Here is a 12,577-nt window from a genome sequence, read left to right on the forward strand (position 1 = left end):
CAAACAGTCCTAGCAGAACAACACGCCACCAGATAAATAGTTCTTTAATTAAATTCACCCGAGTGCATTCGAGGCAAAGAAACCGGTCCGCACACACAAGGCGGACATTTCTTGTCTTGGCAAGGACTGCTACAAAGTTTGTGCTTGGCTTAGACACTATTTAATTCATCTAATGCATAGGTGTCAAACTTAAGGCCGGGGGGCCCAGATACACATCATTTTATGTGGCCCGCGAAGACAAATTGTGCATCAAATTCGTGTGTCATTACTAGAATTGCAAATTGTCTTCACTTTTAATATATATTTTTTGAATATTTGACCAGTTTTTACTCGTCTGATTTGAAAACGAGTTATTTGTCAGTTTGTTTTGTAGCTTTTACTGTGTATAATATGAGGTGCTCATACATTTATTTGGGTTGACAGTCATAATGGCCCTTCGAAAGAAGCTATAACTACAATGCGGCCCGTGAAAAAAAAGAGTTTGATACCCCTGATCTAATGGCTTTAATGAGTAATCCATTGTCAAATACAACCTGGAACACCTTTGTGACTTCAAGATTAGAATCCAATAACCATTTAATATTTAATCTAAAATAAAGTGCAAACTCATCATCACTCCATTTCATTTTGCCAAATTGTGAGCCAGGCATCATGTATCTTGATTGAAAATGAAATCTAATAAGTGCTTAAATCAGGGTTTAAAATTTCTGTTCTTTTTGTTTTTTCGGGGTTCTGTTGATAAAACAACTTGTGATAGAAAAACCCAGTGGTCACCTGCATCACGAGCTGCCACCTTCTGTGTCTGAGAAGCAGTATCAGACTATGTGTGTCTATTTGCACACTCTACTGACTCACAACACAGGAGGTATTCATGATGTCATGACTGGCCTGGGGTCAGCCTGATGTGTGCTGTTTTGAGGCCTTGCCATGTGCTGATGTCACAGTGCTAATCCTCCACTTGTTTCAGTGTGCGTGTGTTTGTTTTACTGCCATCCTGCCTCTGCGGTGGCCTTGTTCCCGCCTCCCTTGACTTTGCACAGGCCCCCTTGTTTTTGTTTTGTGGTCTCCTACTCACTGTGGGCCCCGGCATTGTAACGACGCACGCATGCATGCCTATGTTGAGTTAACAGTGTGATGCACCGGCTAAACATGTACATTGTTAGTCCGCACAGTGGGCACGGAAACATCATTTAGTCTTATAGGAAATGTGTCACACAGTGCCTGGAAAACATCTGACTTCCATGACATAGCCTAGTAATGAAAAATTACGTAGATCTGTTCTGACTTGCAGGCCATGATAGTGACCGTTAGAGGGCAGAGTGGAGTTCACTTTGGGTGTGCATTTCCAACAGCTTACTTGTGTACTTGCTTGCGTCCTGTTTCATTTGAGGATGCGAGAGGTATTTAGCCCATCTAATGGCGTTTGCGTGATATTTCATAGTTGCGTGTCAGACAAGGGGCTTGAGCTCACATTGCTGGAATGATAATAGCAGCTTTCCTCAATCCTGGGGCCGCATCGTGAGAGGAGTAGTGGGGAACTTCCCCTCACCGACCCACTCCTCTTCCTCAACACTTCCCCTCATTCGCTCAGCATATGGATGCTGGAGTCCCCCCGTGATGCTTTCCAGATGCCGTAGTCCTACATCTCCTCTTTGGATCGCTGGAGTTCTTCCCCAGACCTTCACACACAACCCACTTGATCTCTCCTGCAGTACAATGTCTCGTTAAAGAGACACTTCCTTGGCCCGCCAGACTTTCTGGCTATGATCACATGAAACAACGGCTTTCTCTGAGGACACTTGGCCTCCAAACCCAAAAAAGAAATGGTCAATTATGCTAACATTTACAATAATTACTTGACTTCCATCTTTGCGTGCTCTGTTTGTGCTGCTCCGTGTGTGTGACATCCTTAATCGCACAAATTGTGTGTGCGTGAGTGTCCAAGTGTGAGCAAGTAACATGTAGCCTATGTTCCAACCTGGCATAAGGAGAATCTCTCGGTCTCATTGTGCAAGCCCAAGTCTCGCAAAGCAATCAAGCATACACTTTTGGAGGCCAGGCCACTGCCAGGCCTGATGCAGGCCGCATAATGACCTCCGGCAACGGAATTACCCTGTCACACTTGCTCTCCAGGCTGCTGTCTCAGGCATATTCACCCTGCCTGCCGCCGTGGCGATGGTTAAGGAGATGACAGTATGCAGAATGGTTGTGAAAGCAAACACAGTGAACGGTGACAGTGTTGTGTCTTGGTTGCCCTGTGAGGCTGTTGCCATGAAATAAAATTAAAAAAAAAAACCTCTTAACTGGTTCTGCCAGTCTAATATTTGTTAAGAGGAAATAAGAGAGATTAATTCAATGCTAGGTTTTTGGAAAAATAATACATTTTATGTTGTATCGCCTATCACACGTGACAAGCTGTTATCATTCTGATGGACCATTTTTTCTTTTTAACAGTGTGTGTATTTTTTCTCCAGGGCTCCCTGGCCAATGAACGAGACTACGAAAGTGTGGTGATGATGAAGATGAGACAAGCAGCTGAGCGGCAGCGTCTCATTGAGCAAATGCAAAAGGAGGATGACGAAGCAGGAGCTATGTCCTAGCATCAGGGGACCGCAGCAAATAAACGCAACACCTGTTTTAAGGTTTTATTTTTCATTGTGCTCTTTTGTGTCAAATCAGGCAAATAAATCTTTCATAACCACAGAAAGTTTGTCATTTTAATTGGCTTGCTGTTTTTCTCCTCTAGAGATTCAGAGTTAAGTCATGTGGCCTCACAGATAACACAAAGCAGGTATGGAATGTTCTCCATAAAGTCTTAGATATTGTATGGGTGCATGATTGATCACAACATTTTAGCGTGCACAACCAACAATTTAAATCGGCTGAATGGTTTCTTTATTTCACAAGCTTCCTTTCTTCCCTCCTGTTGTAGGAAAAATTCGAGTCAAAACTGAACAATATATTCTCATGCAAAATTGTTAAACTCCTGAAAGTGAAACGTAGTTGCAATTTAGTCATTGTTGAAACCTTAATGTATTTAAATGGGTATGATTTATCTGGCAAAGCGAGACATCTCTTCAATGTAGCCAAAATCCCTCCGCTGCGTCATGCCCCATGCACTTGTCCAGTAACTCAGTGAAAGCAGCTGAGATGCATAACCATCCAAACCACAGTCCGTGACTATGTGGAAGTTATTTCTCCCCCACGAACCAACCCTCAAGCTAACCTTGGAATGTTATACGTACGTAATACAGTGTAAACACACAACAAGAACATCCATCATTGCTTTGACTGATTCAAAACATTCCTTTATTTTCAGGCATTGGAGCAATTTGAAACATCAATTTAGCTGTAAATTATTTTAACGCTATTGCATTATCGAAGCTAATGCTAATAGCTCTGATTAGCCTTTGGCTTTCATAGGAACGTCCTTTGGCTGCCGGTTCAAAGTAGTTCCTTTGCTGTGGAAATTCGGCTAGCCTAGCTGCCAAGTCATTGACTGTGAAACACAATGTTAGGGTGTTTATTATGTTAGTTAACTGTTACATAACAGCGGCGTGGTACAAACGGGATTGCTCAAAAACACATTTGTACAAATAAGCAGATTTCCTTTTTAAAATGGAAAAGAAAGGAATAAGCAAAGGATAAAAGATTGTGTAATTTTACACTTGATAGGTGGGCATCAAACTCCAGCGACTTAACTAATTATATATTAGCCACAAATGCGTCACAATTAGAACCTTGCGTTTGGGCTAAATTTTACAGTAAATACTAATGACTGGTGTTCATCACTTGCCGATGTCCATGTCCATAAAAAGATGCTCCAGAATAAAGTCTTTAGTGGTAGTTGGTTTTAATCTGCACAAACAAAATTGCATTTTGCAAGTGTGAATAAAGTAAAATCCATATTGCCCAAGATTTTATTGAGCAAATTTAAAACCCCCAAACTTAAATATTTCCAAAGCCTGATCAGTGTCTAAAATACTGTAAGTTTAGGGACACACAGATCCATTGATTAAATTTTGATACTGACCAGTGTATTTTGTTTGGAATAATCTTTGATCGTCAGCCGAACGAGTACACAAAACAGATGTGATGCTAAAGGAATGGGGAAAGATTTTTATTTTTTGAAATTTCTAATTGTAGGGGTAACCCGGACAACATCTTCATCTCAATGCACTTAATCATATATTATTAGTCAAAGCGGTATCACAGGGACAAATTTGTCAATCCAAACTTTTGTTATTACATTGCGTGTGTGTCAATGAAGAACTAGTCAGTCTATTTGTTTTCAAATAGACATTTTTTCCTCTTTATTTGAGATTTAATGGTGTAAGTCAGCCCGTGTGGTGGCTTTTTCTGCAGACATTGCGTTATTTAGGAACCACATGGTGGTTTCACAGCATCCAACCTCTCCCTGCCACTCCCACCTCTGCCGTGTGGCTTTGTTACACAATGTCCAGCTGCGGAACGTGGTGGTGCGGTGGAAGACATCTGCTCTTCTCCTCCTGCAATAGCCCTTCATCACATGGGTTTATTTATGTGGTGGATTTTTTTTTTTTTTTTGGAACAACAGAAAAAAAGTCCACAAACACAAACAAAAATCTGTTCGAATGACAACAGAGGAAATGCAATTACAAGAAACCGATTCACCGCCAGACCTGCTCTGAGCACACGATGGCTTGCACGCAAAGAGGATCACCCTTGTTGTGCTGCCGTTTTTGTCAGTCTTCACCAGAAAACTCTTTGTGTATCTTCCTTCTCTTTGACTTCCTCGTACTGCCTCAGCTGAAGATGTCTGCCGTGTCTGTAGTGTGTCTGCACTAGGGGTGTAACAAAAACTGATTTGAATAAAAAAATCAGATGTGATCCAAGAGATGCGAGAGCACCAAATAGAATTGTTCCACTTTAAACTTTGTCAAAATAAGTATCAAATCATTTCTTAGTGGCTCAATGTAGTGCGAGGCATTAGGGACCAAATTTCATATTTCAGGATTAAATAGAAAAAAAAAAATCACGTGTATGTACATATTTCTAAATATAATAGTAATATTAAATAAATCAGATCTACTTATCATTAGAACATACTGTACTGTATTACTCATGCAATAAGGACACAATAAAGCAACATTTAAGTATTTAATCACAAGCATTTGAAAGTTCTGCAAATCATTTGGCAACATTACTGTCAATACAAACTAACCACGCACAATATTTCACTCCCTAAATGTACATTTGGTCATCATTAGTAAATTACATAAACGGAATGGAAGAAATCATATGTGTAGGATCATATTTCACTTTTCTAAATTTGTTTGCCTGTCATTGTCTGGCAACTTGTAGATTGGCTTCAGCTCACCCACAACCCTAAATGAGGACAAGCACTATAGAAGACGAACGAATAGATTGCTTGGCAGCTTTGAAAATTCCACAGCGAAAAAAAAAAAAAAACGTTTTCAAGATGTTTCCAGGTCCACCTGCCGAAATGTCATTATGGCTCCTTGTGAAGGCACCACACAAGTGTTTGCCCTACTCCCGTCATTGTCAGCATGCGGAAGCCTATCTTCTCCAGCTTGTCCAACACCAGGCGAGGTGGCTCGTCCACATGGTACTCTGAACTAAATAAGATAAACAGAGTTAATCTCCGGTGCTGTCTGCAGATGTGGGTTCTCACTCAACTTTGTTTGGAGGCTCGAATCTTGTTAATTGTTCTGCAGTTTGTTCACTTCCTTCCACACCTTCGTTCATTTCCCAGCAGCGTTTGGATCTTGTTGCCAATGACAACACCTCCCTAGCCTAGCCTGTTTCCCATCACACTCACTGGCCTTACTCAAAATGTGCAAAGAAGCACTCTTCCCCTTCTTATTACATAAGTGGTCCCGTACTTTTGCATATACCGTATTTTCCGCATTATAAGGCGCACCTAAAAACCTCCAATTTTCTCAAAAGCCGACAGTGCGCCTTATAATCAGGTGCGCCTTATAGATGGACCAATATTGAACCACTACAGCAGGCGTGTCCAAAGTCCGACCCGCGGCCCAAATGTATATATCTTATATATGGACCAAGTTTTTCATTCATTGAAGGTGCGCCTTATAATCCAGTGCGCCTTATATATGGACAAACTTTTAAAATGGGCCATTCATTGAAGGTGCACCTTATAATCCGTGCGCCTTATAGTGCGGAAAATACGGAACCTGTTTATTGATTTATTGCCACTTTATATTTCAAACCATTTTGTACATGTAATAGTATGAAAAAAAACGGAACACTTGCGAGCAGTATCAGGAACAAGTCATTAGACTTTATTGACTGCACGCTGAATGATGCATCCCGCAAATATATTTTTTTACAAACTATTCCCTGTTGCGGGAACTTTTTTAAATCATGAAATGGCGAGGCACGCATTACAGTACTCACAAATTATTTCCCAGCATGGTTGTTTTCCTTGCTCCCAAGTAATTCATGACAGCTGGATCAGAATACTCATCTCCCACATTGGTCGGGCCGTTCTCCTGAAAGACAGCAATGAAGCACTTGATTTCTCTGCGTTGTGTTGCAACGTAGTTGTACAACTCAAGTTTTCACTGGCAGGTGTGGATCCTAATCCTCAAATAAGCAAACCGGCTATAAATAGCTGATCCGATTCTTAAAGCTATGCAGTGTGAGTTATGCAGGCAACAAAGGGACCTAGGGAAATTTTAAATGAATCTTTTTACATTTATGTCTTTTATGTTTTATTTTGTATATAAAAAGTGTAATATAATGGAGCTCTAATTGTGATGTCTACTATCTCCTGATTTTAATATGCCATAAAAAAACTTGTTCTGCATCTTCTGCACATTGCCCCCCCACATTGATTTGTAGCATGCCCGATGTTGCGAGGCCAATTTAAAAACACAACTGACGTGCAGCTCCACCCACATGACACAAGTACAACATGAGACATGACAAAAACAGCACACACTGTCTTTACCCACCAGTCTGATCTGCGTGCTGATCAGTATGTAAGGCATGTCTCTCCCGTAGTTTCGCAGCCCTATTCCCACGAGTAGACAGCCAGGAGGTTCCTCAGACGCGACAGTTCCCCCTCTTGCAAGTTGCGCTTCTGCTGACAGCTATTTGCAGAATGCGGAAACACCCACCACGGTGGACCAATCACAGCGTACCTCTGCGTGACCATGTTATGTCACTTGGGATTCATACATTTGAAGCAAACCTTCATAGTGCTTTTTCTAGCTCTATTTACAACCACTTTATTAAATAAAAGGGCATTATTTTATTCCAACCTCTGTAAGAGGATTAATGTGGATTCATGCATTTCCGAACAAAACATTAAACACGAATCAGAATGTGGTAAATAATAGTGGTTGTGATTAATGGATCATATTGAGAAGTATCTTTTATTTTACACCATATTAAAAACACCTCGTAGCATGTAATTTTACAGAAATACAGTTAATCACGAGTACTACAAAACATAGTTAAACCACCATATTATATTCAACGTCGTGCCATATTTGAAAATCATGTAACTAAATAATAAACCGGATTTCATTAGACTGCACATTCCCCTTCACATTATTTAAATTAATGTTTGAGCATATTGATGTCAGCATACATTTACTGTTTCTGTGGATGTAATTTCCTCCTCAGAGATGGATCAATTTCATCCAGGCTGCTAGATCATCTCTGACGGGAGGAAATGAAAGACCACAGGCAAATAAGCGAGGTAGGTACTGATAAGATCAACAATAAATGTGATGTTCTCAAAGCCCATGTGAGCTGGACATTGTCCTTGTGTTGTACTAAGGGATAAAAGTTATTTCAGGCACAAATTGTGTTTCATTGTTTGAACTATTGGTGGACATCCAAACAAACCAGATCACTAGTTTTCTTTTTGGTTAGTATGATCTAGTTCCTCCTGTGTTGTTTATTGTTGAAAGCGTCAGACACAACAATGGTTTGAACCAACCCGAATATATCAGCAGCTTTCAATCTGGAGGCCGTACACAGGTGCTCCTTGAGAACAGCTGAGAATATTGCCCCCTACTGGCTTCTGAGATCATTGTCATCCAAAATATGTACAGTACAGTGCGGTACAGTACAATACTTTCTACTCTACTACTTTCGGTATTAATAGATAACATTTCACTTACAGTAAAAAAAAAAAGTTTGAAACAAAGAGAGAAAAAAAAACAAAAGCCAATAATTAAACCCCCCATAAAAATTGCTTTTACCCCCCCGAGATCTTATCTAGCTGGTTATTGGCAACCTTAGTCACCTCCTTTTGAGACTTCTGATGACAAAGGAAGCTGTTTGAGAAAAGGCCCTTAAATCTTCCCAGCAAGTGTGCAATGTGATTTTAAAAAATGCTCAATTGCATTTCTAAATCGTCTGTAACCTAACAAAGCTCAAGACAATTTTGTTTTCAAGAAAGTCAGAAAACAAAAAACACTATTGTGACAAGTATTAAGATAACAGAAAGTTATATTAGAAGGAAATAGTTTAACCTTGTTTTGTGCACTCGGGCTCAATCGTGCTGGAAGACTGTCAAATTGTTATTATAATAAGGCGGAGTGGTATTATTTGAAATGACGGAGCGCGGGTGAATTCGTATTCTATTACAGGTTGATATTACGTTTTCATCAAGGTGTGTGATGATATTGAAAGCTCCCGGTTTGGTTTTATTGTTTATTGTTGACAACCAACCTCTTGCCGCGCCGTGCTGCCTAGCAACACTTCATTCCATGGTCTCCGCCCCTCAGCAGATCCACGATGAATGGGTTTGATGACAGTGCAGCTTGAAAAAGGCTTTATTTGTGAACCTAATGAGGACAAGCAATATAGAAAATGGGCGGATGGATGAATATGGGAAAGATGCACAGATGTGGCAAAAGTACTCACACTCTTCACTTTCCTCCATGTCATTATTCCCTGTTTTTTTTTTATGTCATTAAGACGCAAATTTTCAATCAATCAGTTTAATAATCTTTGCTGATTAAGAATTGAGCGTATTTTGACAACGCAGTGTCAGTACGCAGATATCACTTTACAAATGCAGGCAATAAAATTAAATAGTCCGCAGAAAAATAAATCCTCAAATAAAGGGTATCATTAAGATTGTTTTTGTTTTGTGGTTAGAATCGTGGAAAACCAAAACAAAAAAATGCTCATCCAAATTGGCTTTGTTGAATGAGGCCTTCCTGATACTTCCCACTTAATTAAGAGTTGTGTCTTGTCGAGTATGATTATTTTCCATGAATATAGTACGTCGTAAACACATGACACTTAGTAGGCATAATCATTCTTAATAAAACAAACTCAGCGTCTGGCAATGCCAAATTGATCCCGCTCAGACGTCCCCGTAGACACGCACACAGCGCTGACCCCCGTTGTGATAAATGTGGCAGACAGATTTTGTTGAACGAGTGGGTGAAAAGCCAACCTGCTAAAGCCATCGCTTTAATCAGTAGGCCAACTGGGATGGCTCGCTCAGTGTGCATTTAAGTGAGATTAACCGTAGGTGTATTCCGGAGTGATATTACCAAAATTCCGCGGACAAATTTAAACTGTGGGAGATGCAAGACACCCGTCGGCCCTCTGATAAATGGGGTGTTAGGGTTATGCACCGTATAGGTTTACATCTCCTTAATTGTGATTAATCGCTATATTAGGTGGACATGTGTTTCTTCTTGAGACTCCTTTATTTGGGCCTTTCCCCGCAAAGAGCTTTGCAGGAGCTCGGCTGCGAAGAGATAGATCACCAAGCTCCTTTCTTTTGCTGTTTTACAGATTACACTCCACAATTTACGTAAAGTGTCTGTGAGTTGATGATATCCAGCAGCCTTTAGTTCTCCTTTCCGCAACTTGGCTCTGTTTATTTTTTTTCTATCCTTAGCGCTATGTTTTCTGCCACTTTTTATAATAGATGGTTACACAATGCAGCACATGATAGCTGCATGTACATAATGCTGTCAACAGGTAAACATTTGTCTGGATAATATCAACATTTGGTGCCAGTCGTTTGTTCTGGGATGTTTTATCCGAGTGATTACAAGCGATGATGTCAGGAAATTGGAACAATATTCTATTGCACGCTTTTGTCCCACAGTCTCAATTCAGACCTCACAAATAGAATCGACTGGAATCTTACCGACAAGAAATAAAATGTGCAGTTACAATACTAGTTGTAGGTACAGTATGTTCTGTAGTCTTATGTTGGCTTTTTTTTTTTTTTTAAATCATATCTGAATTGTGCATTTCCTACACAATAAACATTTTTAGGACTAATTATCATTATTTATACTAAAATTGTTTTATAGGGAAAGGGAAAACCTTTAAATTGGTAGCAAAAGCTCATTGGTTTGTAGCACATTTTTTTCATGATATTCTTTTCATGCATAAATAATGTAATGTGCAATTTCAGATTTTCAATATAATCAATGACATCAAAATAATCCACCAAAACCAATGCAAGTAAATACATGTAAAAATTATAAGTGGTACATAAAGCGAATTGATACAATCGAAGCATGCGTGGCTATAGTATATTTAATTTTACAAATTTTTCTTTGTTAAAAATGATCAAATCACCACTTTGAACCAACCTGGTTCTGTTTTCACAGTAATACCCCTCCAAAATCTCTTGCAGGACTGACAGCATGGATGCATGCGGCTTAGCCTGAGTCACATCATGATTCCCATCAGGCCCATGGTCATCGCCATGATTTTATTATAATGCGGCAGCATGTGTTTTTTGTTTACGAACAAGTTGGGAATACGTAATCTGCTCAGTATATCGCTGCAGCTTCACTTCAAGAGAAACGGCTCCTCTTAGAGAAACAAGCCTGACAATGAGCTTGGCAACAGGGACGGGACAGCTTGACTTTGTTTAATGCGTAGCAGGCGGCTTTCCCTCTTTGCACCGGGTGGTTTACACTGAAACATTTCGAAACACTTGTACGCCAGCGTGCGTTGCCATTATTCCAGGAGCACTTGATGTCATGTATTTCTCTTTTCAGTCACGATGGCTACTTGTTATCTACAGCTGAACTCTCCACCTTACTTGACGTTGTTTAGATTTATTTAGACTGTTAAATTTTGTGCGTCAGCAGACATTACATTGTCCCAACTGAAGGCCTGAGATGGTTTTCCATGAATAAATCAGTGCATGCTTTAAACGATGAGCCAGACTGTCTGCTAAATGTACTGTTTTATCCAGATTATCCAAAAGCAGAGTAGTATTTAATATTGCAGTCAACAGTTGTGAAATAGGAACATTTCTATTACCCTGGCCTTGAAAACATAACTGGAAAGAAAATAATCAGACAACAAATGTCCATTATTTGCCAATTATTTGTTATGGTAGTCATTTATTCAAAGTCTTATGAGCTTCCACCTTACGTTGGGTGTCCCACATCCTTCACTTCAGTGACTGTAAATCACGGTGACACATTTAAGCAAACTTATATACTATATACAAAAACATTTAGACATTAACGCTCTTAGAATATACCGTATTTTTCGGTATACCGTATTTTTCGACTATAAGATAATGGCCCGTTTTAAAACTTTGTCCTTATATAAGGCACACCGGACTATAAGGCCCACCATTAATGCATCATGTCAGATTTTTAATCCAAATCAAATTTTTTATTTCAACTTCAGACGCAACAAATTACTTTATAATCACAAACTAATGAGCCATAGTCTTTTTGATTCATGATTCATAGTCTTCAGCGGGCCACTTATGATTGATTTCATGACACAATGCTTTGGGCCAGTTTAAATTTAGGAATTTGGTCCATATATAAGGTGCACCGGACTATAAGGCGCACTGTCGGCTTTTGAGAAATTTTAGGTTTTTAGGTGTGCCTTATAGTCCGGAAAATACGGTACTAAACACAATCACAACTCATACTGCCCTAAGCCTAGCTAGCCTCCCACACATTATTTCCCAACATAAACTGAAAATAAAACAAGCAAGGTCGCAGCAACTCTTTCATTCGCTTTCATTTCTTAGTAGTTTGAATGTCTATAGTTTCATACGCACATGCACAAACATGCTGTTTTCATTTTACCAAGTGATAAACTTGAGAAGAGAGACACACGCGATCTTTAATATGGTGTGGTTGCTCTTTCTCCAGATCAACAGTTCTGACACTTATCTAATTCATAATTTGCTGCCTTTATTGCAGGCTGTCACCGAGGTACAAGGTCACAGAGCAGACATGAACACCCACATTGACGCACACATATGTGAAATATGCTGAAGACGTAGTGGTATTCCTTGCAGTCACTTTGGGGTCTGTTTCTACTCAATGACTGTGTGAATGGTTGCGTTGTCTATGTCTAAGTGTAAATTGCCCTTTCGCTAAAAGTCAACTTTGATTGTCTCCAGTTCTCTGAGATCCTTAACATTGCTAAGCGGTGGAGAAGAATGATGGATGGATGAATGGATGGAGAGTGGGCTATTTGTTTGCATTTTTATCTCACCCTCTCCGTCTCACTGACTTTATTAAACAAAGTGTGGGCCTGAGAAAGGAAGTTTAACACAGTATATAATCCAGAACCC

At 39.8% G+C, this 12,577-nt stretch overlaps 2 protein-coding genes across 4 annotated transcripts in view; one reads left to right on the forward strand and one right to left on the reverse strand.

The window, feature by feature from the left end:
- Positions 1-12,577, forward strand: part of dnajc17 (DnaJ (Hsp40) homolog, subfamily C, member 17) — a 44,324-nt gene that overhangs the window by 19,975 nt on the left and 11,772 nt on the right. The window contains exons 11-13 of one of the 3 annotated variants that reach the window (XR_007485906.2): positions 2,475-2,642; positions 2,747-2,791; positions 7,657-7,732. Coding sequence is in view for 2 of the 3 variants with exons in the window: in XM_049741325.2 (XP_049597282.1) it covers positions 2,475-2,600 (126 nt within the window). In the remaining variant the exon portion in view is untranslated. Of the gene's footprint in view, positions 1-2,474; positions 2,708-2,746; positions 5,232-7,656; positions 7,733-12,577 lie in introns of those variants that run through there. The other 2 variants (XM_049741325.2, XM_049741324.2) reach the window with 2 other exon arrangements.
- gchfr (GTP cyclohydrolase I feedback regulator) lies at positions 5,126-7,142 on the reverse strand. Its single transcript, XM_049741334.1, has 3 exons — positions 6,981-7,142; positions 6,421-6,515; positions 5,126-5,618 (listed from the first exon to the last, which is right to left on the reverse strand). The coding sequence occupies exons 1-3, from the start codon at positions 7,014-7,016 to the stop codon at positions 5,492-5,494; spliced, it is 258 nt and encodes an 85-aa protein (XP_049597291.1). The 5' UTR covers positions 7,017-7,142; the 3' UTR covers positions 5,126-5,491.

Source organism: Syngnathus scovelli, chromosome 14 (assembly GCF_024217435.2).
Source record: "Syngnathus scovelli strain Florida chromosome 14, RoL_Ssco_1.2, whole genome shotgun sequence".
NCBI lineage: Eukaryota > Metazoa > Chordata > Actinopteri > Syngnathiformes > Syngnathidae > Syngnathus > Syngnathus scovelli.

Bases quoted from the DNA above. Each gene is read 5' to 3' on its own strand.
- gchfr (XM_049741334.1), bottom strand. From the start codon at position 7,016: ATGCCTTACATACTGATCAGCACGCAGATCAGACTG. The intron at 6,516-6,980 runs GTGGGTAAAGAC...GCTGTCTTTCAG, and splicing joins TCAGCACGCAGATCAGACTG to GAGAACGGCCCGACCAATGT. The intron at 5,619-6,420 runs GTGAGTACTGTA...TATCTTATTTAG, and splicing joins ACCATGCTGGGAAATAATTT to TTCAGAGTACCATGTGGACG.